The sequence below is a fragment of the Bos mutus genome, chromosome 15 (assembly GCF_027580195.1).
Source record: "Bos mutus isolate GX-2022 chromosome 15, NWIPB_WYAK_1.1, whole genome shotgun sequence".
Taxonomy (NCBI): domain Eukaryota; kingdom Metazoa; phylum Chordata; class Mammalia; order Artiodactyla; family Bovidae; genus Bos; species Bos mutus.
Window position 1 is genome coordinate 33,477,102 of NC_091631.1, and position 26,126 is coordinate 33,503,227.

The following is a 26,126-nucleotide window of genomic DNA, read 5'->3' on the forward strand; positions in this document are numbered from 1 at the left end:
GTTAATTCTCCTGTTGATGGATATTTGTGTTAGTTCCAGTTTTTTACTATTGTGGATAATCTTATGAAGTTTGTATGTTTTTTGATAGACTTAAACCCTCATTTCTTTGGGGTATATATTCCAGGAGTGGAATTGCTAGAATAGGGTTTAGGTATGTTTAACAGTGCCAAACAGGTTTCTAGAGTAGTTGTTCCAGTTTATATTCCCATCAGACTTCTAGTTGTCCTGTGAGCTCATCAGCACTTGAGAGTGTTGAGGTTTTTAATTTTAACCATATTGGTGAGTGTACGGTTTTAGTTTGTGTTTCTATGATCACCAGTGATGTTGAGCATCCTTTCAAATGTTTATTGGCCATTTTGGTACTCTTTTCTGTGACGTATTTAACTCTTGTTCAGTTTTGATTGGGTTGTCTATTAATTTGTAGGAGTTCTTTTATATATTCTGCATATAAGCCTGGTATCAAATATATAAATATTGTGGACATTTATCCCAGTCTGTGGTTTGCCTTTTTAATGTTTTAATAGTGTCTTTTGATGAGCACACGTTCTTATTTTCTTGAAGCTCATTTTATGATTATTTTTTGGTTAGTGTCCTATCCCGTATTCGCCTATATTTTCTTCTAGAAATTTTATTACCTTATCATTTACATTTAGTTGTATGATCTATTTCAAATTAATTTTTCTGTATGGTGTGAGGTAAGAGTCAAGTTTCATTGTTCTCATTTATGGAAAAGACTGTCCTTTCCCTACTAAATTACAGTGGTGTCTTTTTCTTAAATCAGATGATTGTGTATGTGTGGGCCTGTTTCTGGACTCTCTTCTGCTCCATTAATCTATTTGTCTATTTTAATTATTGTAGCTTAATAATAAGTCTTAATATCTGGTATTGTAAGACCTACAGCTTTTTGTTATTCAAGATTTCCCTAGGTTTCTTAGTTCTTTTAATTTCTATATACATTTTCAGATCAGCTTGTTAATTTCCACAAAATACCTTACTGGAATTTTTTTTTATTCACTTGCTTTAAATCTATAGATCAATTTGGGGGAGAATTGATATCCTAACAATATTTAGTTTCCTAATCAATGACATAGATCTATTGATTTATTTTTATTTCTTTAATTACTTTTGACAAGATTTTGCAGGTTTCCTGTAGAGGTCTTGAATATATTTGTGTTCATTAGATTTATTGCTAGATACTAGACACTTTTTGTTGCTATTATAAATGATATTTTAAAACATTGCTGTTTTGTGATAGTTGCTATACCATATACAAAAATTAATTCATGGTGGGTAAAAGACACAGTAAGTGCAAAAAGAAAATTTAAAAAGCTTTCAGAAGGTAACATGAGATAATATTTTTATCATCCCAGGGTTTCTTAAAACAGAAAAATTAAAAGCCATAAAAAACGTGTCTATATTAAAATTAACTTTTTAAAAATCACCATTGAAAAAATGAAAGGACAAGCAAATGCAACACTTGCCACTTCCTGTGCTGCTGTGTGGAGTGGAATGGAACCAGTCCCTGTTGGCAGTCACCCCAAAGGTGGGGTGCAAGGGCAGTAAGACAGAATCATTGATCATCACAGCTGGCAACTGAACTGTTAGAGAACCAAGCTTATAATCTGTGCTGAATAAAAGCATGCTGCTGTCCATTAAAATGTAGCATTATTGAATAACTCAGATAGATTAGAAACAAATAATGATGTTATATGTGAATGTTTTAGATACTCATCAATTTTTAAAGAAGTTTCCATCAACTCCTAGTTTGTTAAGAGGTTTTTTTCATGAATGGGTGTTGAATTTTGTCCAGTGATTTTTTTTTTCTTCTTCTTCTATTTAGATGATCATGTAATTTTTCTCCTTGAGTCTGTTAATGTGGTGAATTGTCAGTGTTAGACCACCTTTGCATTACTGGTATAAACCCATTTCCTTCCTTTCTTCCTCCTTCCCTCCTTCAGTAGTTGAGGTGTGGGCTTAACTGTTCCTTGGCATGTGAGATCTTACTTCCTTGACCAGGGCTCGAGCCTGCGTCCCTGAATTGTAAGGCAGATTGTTAATCACTGGACCTCCAGGGAAGTCCCCTAACCAGCACTCCTGATTCCTTGTTTCCTGTTGTTTTTTTTTCACAGCTCTCATAATTTTTTCATACAATATAAATTTACTATTTATATGTTTATTGTATATTATTTATTATGTTTATTGTATGTACTCCAACAAGATGGGAGGAATTTTTATCTGTTTCATTAACTAGTATGTTTCTATTACTTATTGTAGTGTATGACATACAGTTGGTGCTCAGTGAATGTTTGTTGACTGAATAAATGCCGGGTTTCTATCTATATCTTTCTCCCAAGCAGAATAAAATCTTGGTATTCTTCTAATTTTCTTTTTCTCCTCTTCCTACCTTTCACCCTTCTCATTATGCTTTTTCTGATATCTCCTGGAATTTTAGTCCTACATTGTTACAAATATTTTTGTTTTATAGCTTCTCATTTAGAATTAACAATATATTTCACAATTTTTTTTTTTCTCATTGCAACTTCTTGTAGACCACTTTATCTTCTTGTATTCATTTTCTTCTGTCAGAAAGATACTCCTTTTTTTTCCAGAGAGAATCTGTGGATGGTAAATTTTTAGAGTCTTTGTATATCTAAAAATGTCTTTATTCATCTTCAAACTTCAATGATACTATGGCTAGATATGGAATTCTAGGTTTTTAAAATCTTCTTAGAACTTTAAAGATATTGCCCCTAATGGTAAGGTTTTTAAAATGTATGCTGATTATGTTCTGTTGTAGTTATTATTGTTGTTACTTTGTTTTTTTTAATAAGAATCTCCATTTTCTCTCTATTTTTATTATTTTTTTTTTGAAGTATAGTTGATTTACAATGTTTCTTTACCAACTGAGCTATCAGAGAAGCCCCATTAGAAATCTCCTTAGAACTTTAAAGATAATGCCCCTCAGTTCAGTTCCGTCACTCAGTTGTGTCTGACTCTTTGAGACCCCATGGACTGTAGCACACCAGGCTTCCCTGTCCATCACCAATTCCCGGAGCTTACACAAACTTATGTCCATCAAGTCAGTGATGCCATCCAACCATCTCATCCTCTGTCATCCCCTTCTCTTTCTGCCTTCAATCTTTCTCTGCATCAGGGTCTTTTCTAGTGAGTCAGTTCTTCGTATCAGGTGGTCAAAGTATTAGAGTTTCAGTTTCAGCATCAGTCCTTCCAATGAATATTCAGGACTGATTTCCTTTAGGATTGACTGGTTTGATCTCCTTGGAGTCCAAAGGACTCTCAAGAGTCTTCTCCAACACCACAGTTCAAAAGCGTCAATTCTTCGGTGCTCAGCTTTCTTTAATGGTCCAACTCTCACATCCATACATGACTACTGGAAAAACCATGGCTTTGACTAGACAGGCCTTCATTGGCAAAGTAATGTCTCTGCTTTTTAATATTCTGTCTGGATTGATCATAGCTTTTCTTTCCAAAGAGCAAGTGTCTTTTAATTTCATGGCTGTAAGTCACCATCTGCAGTGATTTTGGAGCCCCTAAAAATAAAGTCTGTCACTGTTTTCATGGTTTCCCCATCTATTTGCCATGAAGTGATTGAATCAGATGCCATGATCTTAGTTTTCTGAATGTTGATTTTTAAGCCAACTTTTCCACTCTCCTTTTTCACTTTCATCAAGAGGCTCTTTAGTTCTTCTTCGCTTTCTGCCATAAGGGTGGTGTCATATCTGAGGTTATTGATATTTCTGCATATCTGCATATCTCAGGTTATTGATATTTCTCCCAGAAATCTTGATTACAACTTGTGTTTCATCCAGCCTGGCATTTCACATGATGTACTCTGTGCATAAGTTAAATAATCAGGATGAAAATATGTAGCCTTGATGTACTTCTTTCCCGATTTGGAACCAGTCTGTTGTTCCATGTCCAGTCCTAACTGTTGCTTTTTGACCTGCATACAGATTTCTTAGGAGGCAAGTAAGGTGGTCTGGTATTCCCATCTCTTGAAGAATTTTCCACAGTTTGTTGTGATCCACAGTCAAAGGCTTTGGCATAGTCAATAAAGCAGAAGTAGATTTTTTTTCTGGAACTCTCTTGCTTTTTCGATGATACAACAGATGTTGGCAATTTGATTTCTGGTTCCTCTGCCTTTCCTAAAACCAGCTTGAACATCTGGATGTTCATGGTTCACATACTATTGAAGCCTGGCTTGGAGAATTTTGAGCATTACTTTACTAGCGTGTGAGATGAGTGCAATTGTGTAGTAGTTTGAGCATTCTTTGGCATTGCTTTTCTTTGGGATTGGAATGAAAACTGACCTTTTCCAGTCCTGTGGCCACTGCTGAGTTTTCCAAATTTGCTGGCATATTGAGTGCAGCACTTTCACAGAATCATCTTTTAGGATTTGAAATAGCTCAACTGGAATTCCATCACCTACACTAGCTTTGCGCATAGTGATGCTTCCTAAGGCCCACTTGACTTCACATTCCAGGACGTCTGGCTGTAGGTGAGTGATCACATCATCATGGTTATCTGGGTCATGAAGATCTTTTTTGTACAGTTCTTCTGTGTATTCTTGCCACCTCTTCTCAATATCTTCTGCTTGCATTAGGTCCATACGTTTCAGTCCTTTATTGAGCCCATCTTTGCATGAAATATTCCTTTGGTATTTCTAGTTTTTTTGAAGAGATCTTTAGTCCTTCCCATTCTATCGTTTTCTTCTATTTCTTTGCATTGATATAATGTCCCTAGTGGTAAGGTTTTAAATAGATTATACTCTATTGTAGTAATTATTGTTGTTGTTAGTGTTTTTTTTAGAATCTCCATTTTCCCTCTATTTTTATTATTTATTTAATTTTTATTGATGTATAGTTGATTCACAATGTTGTGCCAATCTCTGCTGTACAGCAAAGTGACTCTATTTTACACACACACACACACACACATATATATATATATACATTCTTTTTAAAATATTATTTTCCATTATAGTTTATCCCAGGATATTGAATATAGTTGCCTGTGCTATACAGTAGGACCTTGTTGTTCATGGTTTTATCCTTGGTGTCACCGGTAAGTCCTCTTACAATGTGAGATGCTACCTTATTTTTATAAACATTTACAATGGAACTAACCATGCCAGACTCTGTGTTAAGCAGTTAGGGTTAAGTGTGACAGAAGCAAATAAGGAGTAAATTCCTTGGAGAATTTACAGTGTGGTGGACGAGTCACATGAATTGATAATGGTGCACTGGACTAAGGATTATGGTATAGGAACCACTGGATGTTGAGGGCATTGCTAGAGCATGGAAGAGGACACCTCGCCAAGTATCCAGGGCAAGTTTGTATACGACATGCCTAGCTTAGGTTTTAACTGCCTTGTGTCTGGGTCTTAGAAGACTAGGATCTGAGCTCAGGGTGAGCAGAATTCAATTCATAGCTACCTCATAGTTCTCACCACAAGCTCTGTTGATCATCAAAAAGGATAGGAGAGCAGCAGGGACAAAAGGGTCCATCTGGCCAAACATACCTTCCTGGTGTCTCCCCTCTGTTCCTCATCAGGACAGGCCAGAGAGGTGGCAACTATCAGCACTCTTGTAGGCTGAGGAACTTCCCAGCTGTGAGATGAACCTACAAAGAAGCTCCCAGGCTTTTATCCCACATTTCCCGTCCCCCACTAGAAAGTCTATGTCAGTAGCCACAGAGAGCTTCTGCTGTCACAGAAGGCTATGTTATGCTGGTCAGCATGCCATATCACCCAGGCCTAGTGACTGGACACCATAACCTGGAATAATTACTGAGCCTTATTTGTTGAATATCTTTTTTTTTTTCTTTGTCTAATCTATGCATGGCAAATCTCTCTATTTACACACGCACAAACTTTCTATTTGAGTTCCCCGCCGGGGGCATTGGAGGAGACCCTGGTTTGATTCCTGAGTTGGGAAGATCCGCTTGAGAAGGGATAAGTTACCCACTCCAGTATTCTTGGGCTTCCCTGGTGGCTCAGATGGTAAAGAATCCACCTGCAATGCAGAAGACCTGGGTTCAATCCCTGGTTTGGGAAGAACCCCTGGAGAAGGGAACAGCTACCCACTCTGGCTTAGAGAATTGCAAAACTGAGCAACTCTCACTTCACTGGGAGCATTTGGCAGACAGGCCTGGCCTATCAAATCAACTTATTGTAGCCTCTCAATATATGTTCTCCATTTCACATCTTCTCTGGTCACTTAAAGATTTCCAGGGCCAATCTCTACTAAGAAGCAGCCCTCCATCTGCATATCTAGGGTCAAGGTTTTAGACTCTGAGACCCAAGAGCTTTGCAACAGACCAGTGGGTGGCCAGTTTGGTCTCCATCCCCCTTTCTCCAGTGAACTTTCCACTCTCCTGACAGATCCACGAGGATACATACCACATGCAACAGGGCCTGCAGAAGCGGCTGAAAAACTGCAAGAGGATCAGGACAGACCAGACCTCCGTGTACCTTCAGAAGGTGCAGTGCGAGCAGCTGGAGCAGAGGCTGAAGCAGGCGGAGGCCTGGTTGCTGCAGATGGGACAGCTGGCCCGCTTGGTAGACTATATGATCTGCCAGAACCTCGTGTCCATCATAGAGGAGGAGATAACCTCTTTTGTGGCCAACATCCTGCAAGTGAGGTGGTGGATAGCATGGGGGAAGGTGGGCAGGCAGTCAGGGGCCGACTGGTGGGGAGCAATACTGCCCTCTGGCCCCACAACCTCTCCTGACCTTTCTTTACAGGCCCCAAGGCAGAAACCTTTACTCTCAGCACAGCTGGTCTTTGACAGTCGTGGTCAGCTGTCTCATGAGCCCTGTATTGAAAATATGATCCAGATTTTAACTGTGGGCCTAAGGTCTACGAAGGCCTCTGCCCTGAAGGTATTATGGCTTGGGCAGGGGGCTGGCTGGAGGAATTCCCTACAGGGAATACCCTGTTCCTATTATCTAGAATCAGAAGCACTCAACCTGGTCTGAACCCTCATTGTTTGCTCTTTCTGCCCCTTCTTTGCACCTTGGCATGAAGGTAATGCAGTCTACAGACCTGAAGGCCTTCTGGGAGTCCCTGTATATTGAAGGTATTTAAGGAGCCCTAGGCAGTGGGGAGGAAGGGTGGAAGGAGGGAGAAGGGCACATGCAGTGTCCTCATGGCCATAGAGTCAGGCACTGGACATGGATGGAGCAGCTCTAACCTGGGTCTGAACATGTGTTGGGGGGTAGGAGGGTAGAGGCATGTTTTGCTCCTCGTGAGTGTGCCAATGGGATTTTGTGATGGGTGGGTGCTTTGTATGTGAGAGAAGAGAGTCAAAGATAACTTCAAAGTTTTTGATTGGACAACCTGGAAGAATGGAGTTCCTGTTTACTGAAGTTGGAAGACTGCATGAGGAGCAATTTGGAGGGGACTGGGTGGAGATCAGAGCCCATTTGCGGCTGTTAAAAGTTTGAGGTGCAAGGTAGGCGTCTAGGTAGAGGTGTGGACTAGGCAGTTGTTTAAATGGGATTGGGATTCAGGGAGAGATCTGAGTTAGACACAAATTCCAGAGAAAATAGATGGTGTTTAAAACCATGAAACTGGGTTAGTTCTAGAAAGTGAGTCCTGATGGGGAAGGGAAGAGATCTGAGGACGGGCCCTTGGGAGGGGGCACCGTGGTGTTTACGTGTTTGCTGTATGAATCTAATTTATGAACATTTTGATGCCTCTTCTCCCTTTTTGTGCAAATCTTAAATACCGAAGTTGGCAATTAACCAGTTTCTAAGAATTAAGGCGTGTCTGACTCTTTGTTACCCTGTGGACTGTAGCCCACCAGGTTCCTCCGTCCATGAGATTCTCCAGGCAAGAATACTGGAGTGGGTTGCCATTTCCTTCTCCAGGGGATCTTCCCGACCCAGGGATCGAACCCAGGTCTCCCGCATTGCAGGCAGACGCTTTAACCTCTGAGCCACCAGGGAAACCCAAGAATTAAGGCGAAGGCTGGGTTCAAGGATATTCCTTAAGACAGGTGCTGAGGACTGGCTTGCTCAGCTTCCTTCCGCACCTCCTCTTCTGTTCTGCATTTCTGAGACTGCGTTTCTCAGACCTCCTCGAGGCTGGGAGTCATAGGTTATTTAGAGCTATATGTGACTTCAGTTCAGAATTGAGGTAAGTAGGGGAGAGAGGCAGGACGCATGCCATCTGTTCTGCTGGTGGGGCTCGTAATCATTTATGATCATGTGTTTATGTAGCTGGTGGTATGGCGATGACATCCCAATTTGCCAGGCAGCACAAATCCCTGGACACATGGCCTAGAGTGGTTTTGTTTTTCAGTTCTTGCAGTCATTCACAACTCATGTAATTTTATAAAAGAATTGCTTATACTGGGCTTATACTGAGCTACTTATACTGGGCTTCCCTGGATTGGGTAGATCCCCTAGAGAAGGGAATGGCTAGCCAATCCACTATTCTCGCCTGGAGAATCCATGGACAAAGGTGCCTGGCAGGCTACAGTCAATGGGGTTGCAAAGAGTTGGACACGACTGAGCGACTAATGCTTTCACTGCATATGCTAGCTGGAGTAAATTTTGCTGTCTGCATCTAAACCCTAACAGATTCCCTGACACTATGCTTATGATATAGATGTATGTGTAAACTCACTCTTGAATAGAGAATGTGTAAGGTGTGTAATGTGTGTGTCCACACTCAGGGTAGAGGGAGAGGTTGTATATAGTCCCTGGAGGGCACTCATGGACAATCGTGGTATGTCCCCCACTAGACGAAGATGAAGAAGACTACTCAGACTCAGACTTCATGATGCCCAAGTTCCAGGGCCAGCCCAGCGATGCTGTGGACGTCTTCTGTGGCCCGAATATAGGATTGGTGTGGCCCTGGAAGTCTCGCACAGTTACTGAAGCCCTGGAGGTCCATGGGCACCGGCTTCGGGGCCAGTACTTACCCCTTGATTATAAGCAGCTGCAAGAGGACCTGGACAACAGCTCCCAAATCCAGCAGGCACTGGCTGTCCAACAGGCCCTGCTGGAGGTGAGGACAGGGGTTTAAGGAATGGGATGGTGGCCACCAGTTCCTGTCACAGCCGCCCGCCTCTGCCCTAAACCCCTTGTCTGCCTCTAGGACATGCTGCAGGAGGTGCAGGAATTCTGCAGGGATTATCACTGGATGACAGGCGTTTATGAGTTCCTGCAAGCCTGGGGGTGTCAAAAGCTGGAGTCTATGAGAGGTTATCCTATTAAGAACTACGTGATGCTGGTGACCCGCCTGAACGCTTGGCAGGCCCAAGTCTCCGGGATACCCATGGAGTTGATCACAAGAGGCAGGCTGTTGCTGCTGAGCTGCCACAACATACGGGCGGAGATGGGTGAGTGCTGCTTAGCCTCCGTTCTTGGCTTTTTAAAATTTTATTTATTTATATATTTGTGGCTGCACTGGGCCTTCGTTGCTGCATGCCACGGCCTTTCTCTGCTTGCAGCGAATGGGGACTACTCTCGCGTTACGGTGGCCCTCGAGTAGGGGCTTCTCGCTGCAGTGGTTTCTCTTGTCGTGGAGCACAGGTTCTAGCCATGCGGGCTTCAGTAGTTGCAGCGTGCGTGTGTGCTCAGTTGCTAAGTCATATCTGACTCTTTGCGACCCTTATGAACTGTATTCTGCCATCCTCCTCTGTCCACAGGGTTTCCCAGGCAAGCATACTGGAGTGAGTTGCCATTTCCTCCTCCAGGGGATCTTCCTGAGCCAGGGATCGAACCTGCATCTCCTGTCTCCTGGGTTGTCACGAGGCTTAACCACTGAGCCACCCGTGAAGCCTGGTAGTTGCATCCTCACTGGTTGTGGCACGTGGGTACAGTTGCCCCATGGCATGTGGAATCCAGGGATGGAGGCTGTGTCCCCTGCACTGGCTGGCGGTTTCCTAACCACTGCATCACCAGCGAAGTCCTATCCTCCCTTCTCTCTTTCGCCTTCTATACCGTATCCACATGGCCCTTTGGGCCTTCAGCGTCCCCCAGAGACCTTTGGTGCAGGAACTAGTAGAGCCTCGAAAAGCCCCAGGTCCCATCCTTCCCTTTGCCAGCTGTCTGCTACAGGGGACGGCCTCTCCATCTGTTTTGGCCCAGCTCATCCCCCACACTTCTCAGGAAAGGTGTCTCTGTCACCTGACATTTTCTCTTCTTATGGTGTGGAAGGAGTCAGACTAAATGTGACTAAGGAAAATCTTTGCTTGCTCCTTAGGCTAGTAGAATTCAGTTTCTTTATTGAGACTCTCAGGAATCAAGGGTGCCCTCTCTCCACATGTAGCAGTCAAAATCGACACCACGATTTGTATGTATAAAAAGTTACTCTCTTTAACTGATCTTGGCTTGTGCTGTAGCCTTAAATTCTGCTGATGGTAAAAGAACAGACAGTTGGCCCTCCATATCTGTATGTTCTATGTCTGTGGGTATAATTCCAGAAAGTCTCAAAAAAGCAAAACTTGAACCGACAACTGTTTATATAGCATTTACACTGTATTTACAACTATTTACATAGCATTTACATCGTTTTAGGTGTTATAAGTAAACTAGAGATGATTTAAGGCGCTTCGCACGTGGCGCTAGTGGTAAAGAATCTGCCTACCAACGCAGAAGACATAAGAGATGCAGGCTCAATCCCTGGGTTGGGAAGATCTCCTGGGGGAGGGCATGACAACCCAATCCAGTATGGTTGTCTGGAGAGTCCCATGGACAGAGGAGCCTGATGGGCTACAGTCCATGGGGTCACACAGAGTCGGACATGACTGAAGTGACTTAGCACACAGCACAGAGATGATTTAAAGTACACAGGGGGTCATGTATAGGTTATAAACAAATACTATGCCATTTTATAAGGGAACTGAGCATGTGTGGGGTTTGATATCCTCAGAAGTCCTAGAACCAATTCCCCTAAGGACAACTGTATTCCAATTGAAAGTGAACACATTTTTTTTTTCCATTTAAAGTAGGACTTTTGGTCTAATTCAGTCTATTTGGGGTAATTGGTCAATTCAAAATTCATACTACGGTTCTGGGTTGTTCTGTTTCTCAAGCGTCCTCAGCTCACTTTCCTCCCAGGGTGGCACCTGGCATTGGAGGGGGCTTCAGGGCCGTGTGCTCTTCTTGGCTGGCTTCTGTTGACTTCCCTGAGGTCTCTGCCCTCCTTCTGACCTTGGGGCTTCCGCTGCAGCTGCGTCCTGAGCTGGAGTAGCTGGCCGGTGTTCTCTCAGCTGGTAGGAACCCAGAGGGTCTGCCCTTGCTGACCTGGCTCTGCATTGGCTCCTGTTGACACCACATGTCCTGGCGTTTTAGTGAACCCTTCATCCAGTCTTTGTCCTAGGCTGGCCACCCCCATAGCTTCTGCTGAAGGGCCCCTCGCCCCTCAACCCAGGAACACCATCCGGGCCTGCTGGCTATCAACTCTCCACTGTTTCCTGTATCCACTGCCGTCTGAGAGCTGTGGGGTCTTGGGAACATTAACTTTGATCCTCTTTCTCATGCCCTGGTTTCTGCTCTGCTGTGACTGTCTCATGTCACACGAGTATAAGGGCACCCTGCAAGTCATCTCCCCAGAGTGACTACATGGAAAGTGGAGCTCAGGCCCACTTGCTATCTATTCGCCCCTCAGCCCATCTCAGTTTCCCACTTCAGGTGTCTACCTACCCACACGAGCCCAAGGCCCAGTTGTTGGTCTCCCTGGATCTCTGAGAAGTCTGGTTTAAGACGTAGCCTCGTTCCTCTTTTCTCTTCTTCCCTTCCTGTGGGTAGCATGTCTCACACTACTGTTTGCTGGCTAAATGCCTCCACCCAGGAGATGGCTGTGGAGAGACACAGAGCACAGTAGATTGGGAAGCTGGTTCCTCCAGGAAATTGAGAGGTTCTATTTTGTGACCTAACATCCCCAGATGGCAATGTCTGCTTTCTGCAGAGATTAGGTACTTTCAGACTCATACCCTCTAGGCCTGCTTGGTTTATGAAGGTGGGAGGCCTTGGAGCTGGGCCTCAAAGTGCTTGCTTGCCTAGCTCTCCCTGCCTTTGCCCCTCCGCAGATGAAAGCACAGGCTTCCTTAGGTATCTCCTAGGTGACAGAACTCCCTACTCCTATCCCCACCCTCCCTCCTAAATGTACAGAGGGTTCAGGCTGGCCAGGCAGAAGCAGGAGGGCCTGTGATTGGCCTGCCTTCTTTCTGACCCTGGTTGCAGTGGGCTTTGCTCCACTCTTGCTCAGGAAGTCGGTGTTCTTTCTAATTTGTTGACTTCTTTGTCCTTAATCCAAGGTCAACTGACCTCTTTAAGAGGAACAGATGGAGAGAGAAAAGCGCTGGGTTCAGAACTGTGGCTCTGTTTTTACTGGTTTGCATGACTTCATATCACTGAGCTTGTTTCTTTATTTGTAACATGGACATAATAATGTAGCCACTCACTGGGTTATGGGAAGGAGGATTAAATGAGATACTATTTGTAATATTCCTAGCATTGAGTATGGCATGCAGCAAATGCTTAATTTTTTTTGTTTCACCTTGTTCTCTTCTGTTCACTTTCATCCTTCTTTCATCCTTCTAGTCTTATGTATTTATCCTGAGACTTTGCTCCTCTTCTATCTGGGCTCCCTTTAATAGAGAATGATAATGAGTTGGCCTCAACAGAAACTTGAGTTCGTACTTTTCTCACCCATCTCCCTAACTCCACCACATCCAACCTGTCACCAAATCCTTTCCATTCTTCTGCCTCCTAAGTATCTCTCAAATGTCTTTTCCCATCCATCTCCAACTTGCAACCCGGAGGAACCCTGGTACTTTTATCAGTCTACTGCTCCTTCTTACCACATGGTGTCACTGTTGAGCTCTTGGTCTTCATCAACCCGGTGCTGCTGCTCAGAAAGCAACACCATTGCAATGGTCCAGCTACTGTCAGAGGCCAGTGGGACAGTTTGGAAAAGGACAAGTTCACATCTTTGTGTTCTGCTCAACCTTGAGTACCCCTTGGAGGTTCTCTCGTCTTGGTCTTCTCAGTTTCATCTCTTGGTGCCAATTCCTATTGGTTACTTTCTTCAAAACCCCATCAGATCCATTCCTTGTATGTCTCAATTATATGCCCCTGGAACTCACTATCCTACTTTCCAGTTGCAGAGATGCTCATGAAAGATGAGTCAATTTACTTTTAACCCTTCAAAGCATAAAATATAACAAGATGGAGCCAGGCTGCCAGCGTTTGAATCCTTGCTCTACCATATGACCCATCATATTGGTATTATTCCTGTCCTTGGCGACAGTGGAGTTGTTCATATTGCCAAAGCCAGCTTCCAAGATTATCTTCCAGCTGCAAATCCACCTGACAGCTTGTTTTCTTTAATCCTTAAAAAACAAAAGGCAAAGTGCACACTCTTCTTGGTCCTTCTTCTGCTAGAGCAGATGCAATAAGACTCCTCAGACAGAAACTGTTTATCTGGTGGGCATTCTGCTTATCATGGACATGGCGTTCCCCTGCCTTTGCACATGCTTTCATCCACTGGGTGTGCCCCTGGGAGCCTTAACCACCTAGTGCAGTCGGCTCCAGTGCCCCCTGCCCTGAGGACGCCTTTCCCAGTCTCTGCAGGCTTCCTTCCTCTTCACTGAGCCAGGTTGAGGGCTGGCTGGAGAGCATTTATTGCACTGATACGTGATTGTCCATTTATATATTTGTCTCTACTGCCATATTGTGAGCCTCTCTGGGTGAGAACCTTTCTGTCTCACTCATCATCCTTGTCTGCTGGTGCCCAGCACGGGCCCCAGTGAACTGCAGCTAATGACACCAGGCAGGGGTCCAGTACGTGTTCAGTGACTGAGGGAACCAGTTCATGCTCTGGCTTCCCCTGCAAGCTGCTCTCAGTCCAGCCTCCCCTGGATGCTCCCTGGGCACTGCAGCCCCTCACGCCTCACTCTCTCCTGTCTTCAGAATCCAAGCTGGTAAACATCAGGAAGGACATTCTTGAACAGGTACAGAACGAATGCCAGAGCCGCAGCCAGCAGCTGATAACGGAGCTCACAGGTTTCATGAAGGCCTTCCAAACCATCAACTCAGATATCCACTCCATTGCATGGTGCTCCCAGAAGGTGGGCGCTCCCAATCCTTCCTCCCCAGCTTATCCAGGGCCATCCCGCTCACGTGCTAAGCACACTCCCTTCCGGTCTCTGCTGAGCTCCCAGTGGGGCTTGATGCCTTTAAACTGCATTCACCTGTGTGACCTGCCCTGGCCAGTTCTCATCCTGTTCACATGGCCCTCAGTATCCTCATGATATGGGGAGGCCCTGATGTGATGAGAGAGAGACAGTCCTGCTTTCAGAGACAGAGTTCTGCTCTCTGTATGCTTAAGTAGAGATCCATTGCCCTGTCCTCAGGGCAATGACTCGATGGGGGAGGAGCTGTGCTGTCTTCAGGGAGACCTCGGTCAGATGGGGATCTGATCCCGGGCTGCCCTGATCTCGGTGGGTTAAAAGGCAACTGCTGGGACCTGGAGCCTCTAGCAGGAGGGAGTGCCCCTCAGGATGGGTGCAGAGAGAGGCACAGGGCTGTGAGGGTGCTGGTCTCATGCTGTCATCCCTGCAGCTGAATGAGGCCAATGAGCGGTACGCTGAGCTGGAGGAGCAAATGGAATACACGCGGTCACTCTATGAGCTCATCCGAAACCACTTTGGCCTCTTCAGTGCTGAGAATGAGGCACTGGACATCTCGGTGAGAAGGCATCTCCTCTGCCCCTCCCGCTGCTCCTCCCCACCACCACCAGCTCTGCTTGACCACACTTCTGCCTGCCCCTCAGCTTATGGACACATGGGAGTCATTCCAGTATGAGAAAAGCCAGGCCTCAGAGTTCCTGCTCAGCAAGCGGCATGCCATCGTGCCCAAGCTGCAGCAGCTGATGGCCACGGCACTGGCGGAGCTGGAAGGCGTGATTGAGAAGGCCCTGTCTGGTCCGTTCATGGACCCTGCACAGGAGCAGAGGAGCACCGAGCGCCAGCTCATCTCCCTGGAGCGTCAGTACCAGAGCACAGTCAGCAGCCTCTGTGACCTGCACCATGCCTACACCACCTTCACTGGTACCCAGAGCCCCGCCCCCTCCGCCACCACCACCCTTGGGTGGTATGATCCTGGGTGGTGTGATCCTGGGTTGTGTCCTGGGTGATCCTAAGCAAGTCTTAGGAATCACATACCTTCATTTTAGTCTCTTTCATATGCAAAGATCGCAGGACAAAATCTAAATCCATTGGGTATGTCAAGTGTTGTGCTTAGGGTGGGGATAAACGTTGTGCTTAGATGGGAGCTCATGGTCTGGAGGAGAAAGCAAATAGGTGAGTGTTCCATCAGAATGTGATGGGATCGCAGGGCTAAAAGCCTGTGCAGAGAAATGTAAATGTGTTCTCGTCGTAGTCCTTAGCCGTTGTGTAGCCCTGTTCAACTCAGGCCTACAGCCGGCAGCAAGTCCCAGATAAAAACGGGTGTGGATGCTCCATGGCCACTGCTTCCAGCCAGTGTGGTGGAGAGAGGTGGCTGCTGAGGGCTTCCCTGGCCCCGAGGAGGAAAGCCGGACCGAACTCTTGGTCTTGGCCCTTCTGTGCAGTGTGCGGCTAGGCTGCTTCCCTTCTGCACTGGAAGGACTTTGTGGGCTGCAGGTTCTTTTCACAGGTGCGGTCACTTCTGTCGCTCACTTGTATCCTTTGCAAGGGCATATTGCTTCTGAGTTGACTCTTAGCCAGCTGCCAACCGCTACCATCTCTGACTGTGAGGTCCCCAATCCCAGGGAGGAGATGCTCTGGGACCATCCTAAAACAAGGGACTTCCTTTGGTCAAGTATTGGGGGACCCTCATCCCATGCTCCAGCTGATGTAGACCACAGACCTTGGCCTTTCCTGCTAGTGGTTGGATGTTTGTGGAAAAGTAGAGTAGGGGACTCTGGCCTTGTGGGGTTTTACCTGGAAAACTGTACAGCATTGATTTTATTTCCTTTTTCCACCCCTGTCTCTTCACCAAACTCCCAGTTTTTATTATTAATACAACAATCTGGGATCTTAGATCTAGACCATTAATGCTACAGTTTATTTTCTGTTCTGTGTCTTTAATTTTACTTGCTATCTTTGACATTTGCTTTGTTCTGTAACCGTGTTAACAACTATTTTGACATCTAAGGTTGCATGGTTTTGTTTACCCACTTCCAGTTTTAAAAATACCACATCTTTTTAGTTTTTTTCACCTCTTCCTTGGATGGCTGCAGTAACTCTTTGAGTAATTGTTTTTTTTTCTAAGAAGGGAGTTGGAGGTGTTAGAATTTCTAAGGTATTTATGACTAAGAATGACTGTATAATGTCCTTATATCACAGCTTGGCTAAATATTGGATTCTGAAGTCAAAAAATTGGCTCCTCTGTCCTTGGGATTAAGAGGAGTCAAGAATGTCAGGGAGGGTGGATAGCAGTTCTTAATGGGGGGGGGGGGCACTGCCTAGGTCTCATTCAGAAACTGACGTTTGATCAAGGACTCCAATGTGGTAAGGGAGTGAGCCATATAGTTCTCTAGAAGAGAGTGTTCCAGAAAGAATGAGCTGCCAGTCAAAGGCCCTCATCAAGAGGGAGCAGGGCTGAAGTATCTGAGCAATAGTGAAGGGTGGTGTGGCTGAAGTGGCATAAGAGAGACAGACTCTAATCAGTAGAAGAGGACACCTTCCCTTTCATCCCTATCACGTTTTCCTAGAGTTTCTTTCCCTGGACTAACTCTCCCTTCGTTTATTGTACTGAACAGTTTTGGATACTACGCCCCCACCCCCCAACCTCGTCCCCTGCACTTTCAGGACCCTCCCTTCTGTCATTATGGGATCTTGACTGATCATGCCCCCACATGACCCCCGGGCCTATTCCACAGGGGACGAGAGTCCTGTGCCCTTGCCAGTCTGTGGGACCCGCCCCATCGTGCAGCAGCAGCACATCTGGCACCTGTACCGAGTCATCTCTGAAAACATCAGTGAATGGAAGTGCATGGCTTTTGCCAAGGTGCTGACGCCCTCCTTGGAGCCCCTGCCCGGGTGTGAAGCATTTCTAGGGCTGGGGGTGGGAGGGTCTCCAGCTGCCGGTGTGCCTCTCCCCCCACAGTTCAATCTGGCTCTGGCCCAGGAGAAGACAGACTGCTGGCTGACAGAGGCGGCCCGGGTAAGTGCGACCCTGGGGCTGCATAGCCCAGTGCTGCAGCGCTGCATGCACATGCTGGAGGAGTTTCGCAGCCTCCTTCCCCTGCTGAACAAGCTGGGCAGCCTCCAGGTGCAGAACCTCAACTGCCAAGCACTCCTGCGAGGTGGGTTTGGATAGAGTCAGAGGGCTGGGGGAGGGAAGGACATAGGGGTAGAACAATGGGACAACTCACTTCTCTATGGCTTTTTTGGAGAAGCATCTTTCCTCCCTGGGCTGCCCTGACCTTTCCCCATGGACCACAGCCTCCTTCCCCTCACTGAGACAAGCATGTTTAACCTCCCACACTACCACGTGGATCCTCTCTGCTGCCCAGGGCTGGACTTAGGCTGGAGTCTTAGTTCTGGACTCTGAATTGTGCTCTGGACCTTGGGTTCTGGGCCCCTGCCTCTATGTCATGCTTTGAGATGTGCTGTCTGGGCTGGGCTAGGTTGGGCTCTGCCAAAGACCGAGTATTGCTCTGACTTGCTGTCCCTCCACCTCCAGCCTTAGGGCTAAGCAGTCTCTACAGCATAGAGCTCCTAACAGTGGGCCAGCTGCTCTCTTGTCCGCTGCTGGAGTTTACAGATCGAATCAATCAGGTGGGCCCTCCCCAACAACCCCACCGAGGAGGGGTAGCTCAAGCCCAAGGCCTGTTTGCTAAGCTCTAAAAGAGCTAGTTAAGACCCAGCAGCCCCTTGAGACAAGGGGGACAGCAGATATTGGTCTGTGGGGAGGGGGTTGAGATTGCTAGCCTCCTGGGGGAGTATGGGGATCTGATGGGTGGTTCCAGACTCTCTGTGACTGAGAGTATGTCCCTCCTCTACAGGGGAAGGAAGTGGGTGGCAGCCTCTAAGTGGTGGGCACACAGGATGGCAGATGTCCCCCAATACTTACCCTGTCCCCAAAGAGCATGAGTTGATTGATGTATTGTCTGCTCGGCCAGAGCTTTGCAAAAGAGTGGGTTTCAGGGCAGCAGCCCTAGGTCACAGTGTGATGCTGGCGGCTTGCCTTTGAAGCCAATGACCTCGGTCTCCCTCTCCGAGACCCGCTCTCTTCTGAGCCCTGGACCTCGAGTCCAAGCTCCAGGGCTATCCCCTGAGCCATGCCCCAGTCCCGGCTCCTAAGTCTCCGCTCTTCCAGATCTGGAGGACTGAAAACATACGGACTCATGCCCACGAGGCGCTCCTGAGGCTGCGGCGGGCCTGGGAAGCACGCCAGCTGCGACTGCTCAACTTCATCCTGCATGTGCCCTACGAGTCCCCAGTCTCTGAGCGCTCCAAGAGGCAAGCAACCCGCAGCCCTCAGTGGCAGGTAGTGGGCAAGGACAGCGGCACCTTCATCCTCTCAGGTGAGGAGGCCCTCTTAGGGCTCAGTGATAGCCAGACAGGGTGAGGGGCATATTCATCCACCAAGTTCTGCCAGATCTGTCTTCTCTAGCCAGGGCCCCTGCCCTCCTGGACAGCCTGAGCCATCTGTCTTTTCTGAGACAGTATCTTCCATGCAGCTCCCACACAGTCTTAATCTTCTTGGGAGCCCCTCACTCCCTCTCTCCTGCCCAATGTCTGGCCTCTTCAGCAAAGGTCTCCCCTTTATGGTCACATCTCCACAGTGTTCAATGCTCTGTCCTCTAGGCTGCACCAGCTCGTTCATTCCTTTGTCCTTCCCTCGTCAAACTCACCTGCCTCTTCTGAGCCAAATTCAGGAGACTCTTGAGATTATCGGACCAAAGTCCTGTCTCCTGTGAACTCCCAGACAGGGACAAGAGAACAGAGATGGGTGTGCGATGGAGCAGTGAAAAAGTAGAAGTGAAAGTCGCTCAGTCGTGTTTAACTCTTTGCGACCCCATGAGTGCACAGTCCATGGAATTCTCCAGGCCAGAATTCTGGAGTGGGTAGCTGGTCTCTTCTCCAGGGGATCTTCCCAACCCAGGGATTGAACCCAGGTCTTCTGGTTAGCAGGCAGATTCTTTACCACTGAGCCATCAGAAAGAGGAGCAACTTGAAACAAGCAGGAGACTGAGAGAAGTCTTCCGTTTCCTTAGGAAAAGGCCTCACGCTGACTTCTGAAGGAGTACAAGTTTGCTAAACATGCAAGGGCAGAAGGGCTTGCCAGACAGAGGGCGCAGTGTATGTCCAGGCACCTAAAATGGAATAATTAGGGAACTGCCAGTAAAGGAGAAATCCTCTTAGCCGGTCTAATTAAAAACAGCCAGCAGATTCAAAAAGTTAGTTAAATAGGGCAATCAGTCATAAAATATGCATACATGGCTTAAGATTTTTATGTTAGCTTAAATCATATAATGTACATGTATTTACTAACCTTTTAACCTGAGGACAAGAGCTTTTCTTTGATTTGCAGTCAACTGATAGATGTTCCGCACTGCCTTTGTAGTATTAATACATTGTCTGCTATTTCCACTTTCCATTTCTGAAAGTTGAGAAGTGACACGAGGACACTTATGAAGCTGAGTCCAGAATTTTTCTAGAGTTTTATTATAATTTCACAGTTTAAAAAAATTGACTTGTCTATACCTAATTTGGGCTTCCCAGGTGGTGCTAGTGGTAAAAAAAAGTCCACCTGCAGTGTAGGAGATGTAAAGAGACGTGGGTTCAGTCCTTGAGTTGGGAAGATCTTCTAGAGGAGGGCATGGCAACCCACTCCAGTATTCTTGCCTGGAGAGTCCCTTGGACAGAGGAGCCTGGCAGACTACAGTCCATAGGGTAGCAAAGAGCCAGACAAGACTAAAGCAACAGCATGGATACCTAATTTAATATCATGCCTTTATTTTTTAATAGTTTACCTTTACTTCTGAAGGCTTCCATAGTTTTTATAGAACCAGCAACTCTTTCCCCACCTGTATTTCACTGATTAACATAATACTAGATTAAATTCTATAATTAAAATATAACTCACATAATAAACAGAACTCACATAAACAGTTTTGCAAACACACTCTGACTGTTGGTGAGCATATGGTTCAACTAGTGGAGGAAAAAATGTTTATATCTTCCAGAGAATAGTTTGAGATCTGTGTGTTTCAGCGTGTTTTGGGTATCAGTCGCCTGTGCCCTTGCCCCATCTGACTGCTAGCTCAGCTCAGCTCAGCTCAAGTCCACTCTTCCTTAGATTACAGCAGACTGCAGGACTCTATCCATGAAAGCCTTCAGGTGTTGTTCAAGATCCTGGCCATCCAGAAGTCAGGAGACTTAAACAGAATTGCTCTGGAGTGGGTGACCATCATGCACGGCCTGAGTGAGTGCAGGCCTCTAGCTGGGCTCATAGGTGGGACCTGACGGGAGATGACGGGGAGAGAGGTGCGGGTTGGGGAAGACAGAGTGAGCACCACCTTCAGAGCCATTTTTTGGGCTAAAGTGACCAGGTCTTTATTCACGTTGCAGGTTTTCTCTCCTTCGTGCAAGGTCCCGGGGTCCTACTAAGCAGCTTTTTTGGGGGTAGGGCGCCCCAAGAGGGCAGGAGGAGGCTGGTCCCTCTTGCAGAAGCTAGAACCCTAGTCTCCCTCCATTTTTCCCCTGACTGCCCTCACAGGTGCCCTGCTGCAGGTGTGGGTGACTTTCCAGCAAAAGTGGATCTTCCTAAATAAAGTTCTGCATGAGATGCAGATCCAGTTTCCGAGTCCTGAGCTGGTAGGGAAGTGGGTGTGGCAGGGTGGACCAGTGCTGCTGAGCAGCAGGGCTCTGGGTCGGAGTGGGGGCGCTGCCCTCACCTTGCCCTCTCTTACCACAGAGCACCCGTTTCGAGGCCATGGATGCGCAGTATCGGACCCTGATGCAGATCTCTGTAGCTGACCCCCTGGTTCTGTCACTCATAGTGCCCAGTGCCAAGCGGAACCCTCTTTTCCAAGGCCAGCAGCTGCAACAACTGCTGCAGGAGGGTTCCATGGACCTGGAGGGCATCATCATGGCACTGGAGAGTGTGCTCTATGCCGTGCGCGCCCACTTCCCCCGCCTCTTCTTCCTCAGTGACAGTGAGCTCGTGGCCCTGCTGGCTGCCCCACTGGAGTCCTGTGAGGCCCAGCTGTGGGCTCGACGCTGCTTTCCTCACGTGCATGCCGTGAGCTTCGAGTCCAGTGAAACTGCAAAAGGCAAGGATGACCCGGAGTCAAGCCCAAGCATAGAGACTCAGGTGGAGGCACTCGCGGTGTTCGGGGTGGGTGGGGAGGAGGTGCAGCTGCGGGGGCCCCTTCCTCTGCATCCCGATCTCCCTAAGTGGCTGGCTTCCCTGGAGGAGAGTCTGCGTTTGGCACTGGTGCACAATCTGCAGGACTGCGTGGCTGCCCGTCTTGCTCTGGGCCCGTCCCTAGACAAGGCCTTCAAGCAGGAAAACCAGTTGCCCCAGGAAAGCCAGTTGCCCGTGAAGATGTATGTCCAGCACTGGCTGGACTTAGTCCAGGCCTTCCCGTGGCAGTGTGTGTTGGTGGCGGAGGAAGTGGTGTGGTGGGCCGGCATGGAGGAGGCTCTGCTTGAAGAGAGGACCCTGGCCATGGTCCCCATGCATGTGCGCAAGCTAGAGGTACTGGTTCATTTTCTCCGGGCCCAGAGGGCCTCTCAGGGTGAGCAGCCCCTGCCCTCTGTCCGCCAGACCAGCCTGCTCAGTGCCCTGCTTGTCATGGCGGTGACCCACCGGGACATATCCCAGCTGCTGCAAGAGCACCAGGTCAGTGGATTGACAGACTTCCACTGGGTCCGCCAACTCAAGTATCACCTGGGTTCCCCTCACACTGCTCCGCAAAGCCCCCTGCAGGGTCTCAAGACTGCTGTGTCTACTGAGACCTTTCTGTCCCCAGCTGCATGCTGGATAGATGTGCTGGGTCGATCTTTCTTGTACAATTATGAGTACCTGGGTCCCAGACTGGGGTCCCTACCCAGCCTGCTGCCTGAGCGGCCAGCCCTCGTGCTGTTATTAGCCCTGGAAGAGGTGGCCTGCGGGACCCTACTGGGCCCCAGTGGTGTGGGCAAGGCAGCCATAGTAAAGAGCCTGGCCCAGGCCCTGGGGCGCCAGCTGGTGGTGATGCCCTGCTTGCCGCAGATGGAGGCCCGCAGCCTGAGCAACTACCTGAATGGTGCCCTGCAGGGAGGTGCCTGGCTGCTGTTAGAAGCAGCTCAGCACTTGCCCCTTGGCTTGCTCTCTGCCCTGGGCCAGCGCTTGGCCAAACTGCGCCACCTGTATGCCCCGCTGTACCAGGAAGCTTCCCGAAGTACCAGCACCATCGACCCCACCCACCCCTGGCTCCTCGGCAGCAGCTTCTTTGAGAGACATCATGTGGATATGCGCCTTGGCTACGGCTGTCTCCTGACGCTGCGGGCCCTGAGCCCTGCCATGCCTGCCAACCTGCGCCAACTGCTGCGGCCCGTGGCGCTGACCCTGCCCGACCTGCAGCAAGTGGCAGAGCTGACCCTGCTGGGTGCAGGGATCCGGGATGCTTCCCGCATCGCGACCCGCCTATCCAAGTTCTTCTCCCTAGAGCGTGAGCTGGTGTCTGGGCCCCTGCCCTGCCGCCTGCCCCTCCTCAGGAAAGTGCTAGAAGACACGATACAGGCTCTGAATGTGACCAAGGAGGACCCCGAGTCTGAGCAGTCCCGCAGCCTAGCCACCATGGAGGAGGCCACCCTGCTGCGCACCCTGCTGCGCTCCCCACTGTTCAGCCTCCTGGAGGGGGCCCATCTGCAGGACCTCCAGAAGCTGCTCTGTGGGCTCTTTCCCACCGCCTCCCAGGTGCTGGCAGAGCCTGTGACCCCCAGGCTGAGGAAGTCACTGCTGGTGGAGGAGTTACGGCAGGGAGGCCTGCATCCCAGCCCTGATATTTTGGGGTCCCTAGATCAACTGAGCCAGGCCCTGGGCCAGGCCTCAGGCATTTTGCTCCTGGGCCCAGCAGGCAGTGGCAAGACCATGTGTTGGCACAGCTTATTTAAGATCCAGAATCGGCTGGCGGCCATGGAGGACCCCACAACCCAGAGCTGCCAGCCTGTGGAAATTACTCACCTGTATCCAGGCGTCCTCAGCCCTCAGGAGTTCCTGGGATGGCTGGAGGGCCCCTGCTGGCACAATGGTGTCTTCCCCAGGCTGTTGCGTGAAGCCAGTCGGTGTAGGACCGTGGGCCCGAGGGGGCAGGTACAGGAATCAGTGGGGATTCATCACTGGATAATATGTGATGGAGCTGCCAGTTCTTCCTGGCTGGACTCTATCACTTGCCTCCTAGGTGACCCCCCACAGCTTAGCCTCCCCAATGGTCAGCAAATAGCACGACCCCCAGGTACTTTTCTTTTGATGGAAATGGGCGATACCACAGGCATGTCCCCCACAGTGGTGGGCCGTTGTGCCCTGGTGTGGTGTGGGGGGGAGCAGACTTGGCAGGGTATACTGAGCGTCCTGATGGCAGCCTTGCCCCGTGAGTACCGCCTGCAGCCCCAGACTGTCACTGAGCTCAGCCACCTGGCTGAAGGGCTGGTGCCCGCAACATTCCAGTTCCTCACTTGCCAGGGTGTTAGCTCTCTGCTGCAGGTACATGGACAGCGGGCCATTTGCCCAGGTGTGGCTGAAGTCACCAGCCTGGCTCGCATCTTGCGTTGTCTGCTCAACCCATACCTGCGCATAGATGAGGAGGAAAAGGCACATATCCCAGGTGAAGGCAAGGACTGATTTGAGAGCTTTATGGCCTTGAGGATAGAGGGGATATAAGCTGAAGCTTGTGGCCCAGGTTCTTAGGTGGACTAGGGTCTTGGGACTGAAAGTGAGAAGTGATAGCCAACCTCTACTCTCTTTCCCACCCCCTCCTCTTTTTTCCTACTGGGGCTCCTTTCCTGGCCATGGTGACCCTCATAGAGGACCTCAGCTATAGTGATTCAAAGTGTATAGTGGCTCGAAGCATCAAGGCCTCAAAAAACAGCTGTCTGCACCAGAGCCAGATTGACAGTGATGCCGTGCCTAGTAAGCGCAGGGAGCACTTGCTGGCCATCAGCAGCTTTCTTTTTGCTGTGATCTGGGGCTTCGGAGCCCACCTTCCCTCCAGGTGTCTACAGGGCTGGAGGGGGGAAATGGAGAGGCGGAAATGGGACGACCCATGGGTGTCCAAACCCTGGCGCCATTGTTGGAGAAGGGTGGGGTGTGTGAGTGTATGGAAACTGAGTGTAGTCGAACTGTTGTAACCATATGACACTCTCACCGTATGTTCATTTGAGCAGGCTCTGGCCCCTCTATGACACCTTCCTGAGGGATTCTATTAGTTGCCTCTCCAACTACTGTGAGCTGCCACCCTCAGACTCGGTGTTTGACCTACATGTATGCCCCGAAGACGGGACACTGGCCCCCTTCACTGGCCAATACCTGGGCAGCCGCATCAAGGGAACTCAGGGCACCTTCTACCCTTCTCCCCAGGTGTGAGGACAGTGGGGCTGAAGCTGGGGTTGGGGCTCAAAGAGATATCCTGGGTTGTACATGTCCTCGGCATAGCCGAGGGCTGCCTGCTCCCATTCCTTGAAACGTTTTTAAAATCACAAGAATACATGAAGTGTTCTGCAAATACAACTTTAATGTAAGCCTCCTAAGACCTTTACTTTCAGCTAGATTACTGTGCTAACCAGGAGCTGCCACAGTAAGCCCTGCTCCTGTCCTGCAGACTGAGCGGCTCTTGTACGTGGTGGACCTGCTTCTGTCAGAGGGACACCCAGTGCTGCTGGCTGGAGAGGCAGCAACAGGGAAGACAACCTTTGTGGAAGTGCTGGTGGAGCCACAGCACCCTTACATAAACAGCCCCGTTCACCCCGCTGTCAGTACCACCCACCTTCGCCTCCTGCTGAGCCGGGAGGTCCAGGGGCAATCACAAGCCGGCCCATGGACTGCGCGGCACCTGGATTCTAAAGGTTTTCTCCTCTTCCTGCTGGAGGATCTGCACCTGGCTGCTTCCGGTGAGGAGTCGGGAGGGAAGGAGTCATCGTCCTTTCTTTTGACTCTAAAATCCTTAGCTGTATTTATCGACTCTCAGACCTATATCTACAGTCCAGACTTGAGTGTTCCATTCTTAATATCTTCTTAGTCTACATATGCTCACTGAATAATCTTGTCCCTTGCATCCCTTGCAGTATTGACCATATTGACATTTAGAGAACATTATATCCACTGACTGCAAAATGTACTTTTTTTTCAAGTGCACATGGAACATCCACCAAGATAGACCTTATGCATAAAATCAGTCTCAACAAATTTCAAAGGATTAACTTTTACAGAATATTTTCTCTGACTTTAGCAACAAAAACCAGTAAGATACTAGAAATTCCCCAATTTTTGAAATTAAACAGCACACTTCTAGATAACTCATGCATAAAAGAAGAAACTCAAAGGGAAATTAGAAACTATTTTGAACTGAATAATAATGAAAACACAATATATCAAAATTTGTGGAATGTAGTTAAAGCAGTGCTCAGAGAGTTTACACCTTTAAATGCCTAATTAGAAAATAAGAAAAATTTGAAACTAGTGATCTATATTTTCAGCTTAAGAATCTAGGAAAAGAAGAGCAAGTTAAAATACTTAGAAGGAGATAAATAATAAAGATCAGACCAGCAATCTATGAAATAGAATAAAAAGCACAAACTATAGAAAATATCAGCAAAGCAAAAATTTAAAAAGATAAATGAATCCCTAAGTAACACAAATCAAGAAATAAAATAGGAAATATAAATGATCAATATCAGGAATGAAAGAGGTTTTATTTTAAAGATATTAAAAAGAATAACAAGGGAATATTGTAGAAAAACTTATAGTAATAAATTTAGTAATTCAGATGCCTTGAAAAACACACCTTATCAAAATCTAACTCAAGAAGAAAAAGAATAGGAAAAGAATAGCCCTATATATCTATTAAAAACTTGAATTCATAATAATAAACATTCCCAGTTCTGGATGG

The 26,126-nt window shown here is 47.9% G+C and overlaps 1 protein-coding gene across 1 annotated transcript in view; it reads left to right on the plus strand.

Annotated features, from left to right (window-relative positions):
- Positions 1–26,126, plus strand: part of DNHD1 (dynein heavy chain domain 1) — a 62,741-nt gene that overhangs the window by 14,608 nt on the left and 22,007 nt on the right. Inside the window, 18 exon segments of the mRNA XM_070383101.1 lie at positions 6,404–6,658; positions 6,767–6,904; positions 7,050–7,101; positions 8,773–9,038; positions 9,129–9,372; positions 13,952–14,109; positions 14,603–14,739; positions 14,741–15,090; positions 16,905–17,032; positions 17,132–17,330; positions 17,711–17,805; positions 18,347–18,554; positions 20,333–20,458; positions 20,753–20,850; positions 20,951–23,846; positions 24,047–24,233; positions 24,406–24,598; positions 24,840–25,128. Of these exon segments, the coding sequence (XP_070239202.1) occupies positions 6,404–6,658; positions 6,767–6,904; positions 7,050–7,101; positions 8,773–9,038; positions 9,129–9,372; positions 13,952–14,109; positions 14,603–14,739; positions 14,741–15,090; positions 16,905–17,032; positions 17,132–17,330; positions 17,711–17,805; positions 18,347–18,554; positions 20,333–20,458; positions 20,753–20,850; positions 20,951–23,846; positions 24,047–24,233; positions 24,406–24,598; positions 24,840–25,128 (6,019 nt within the window).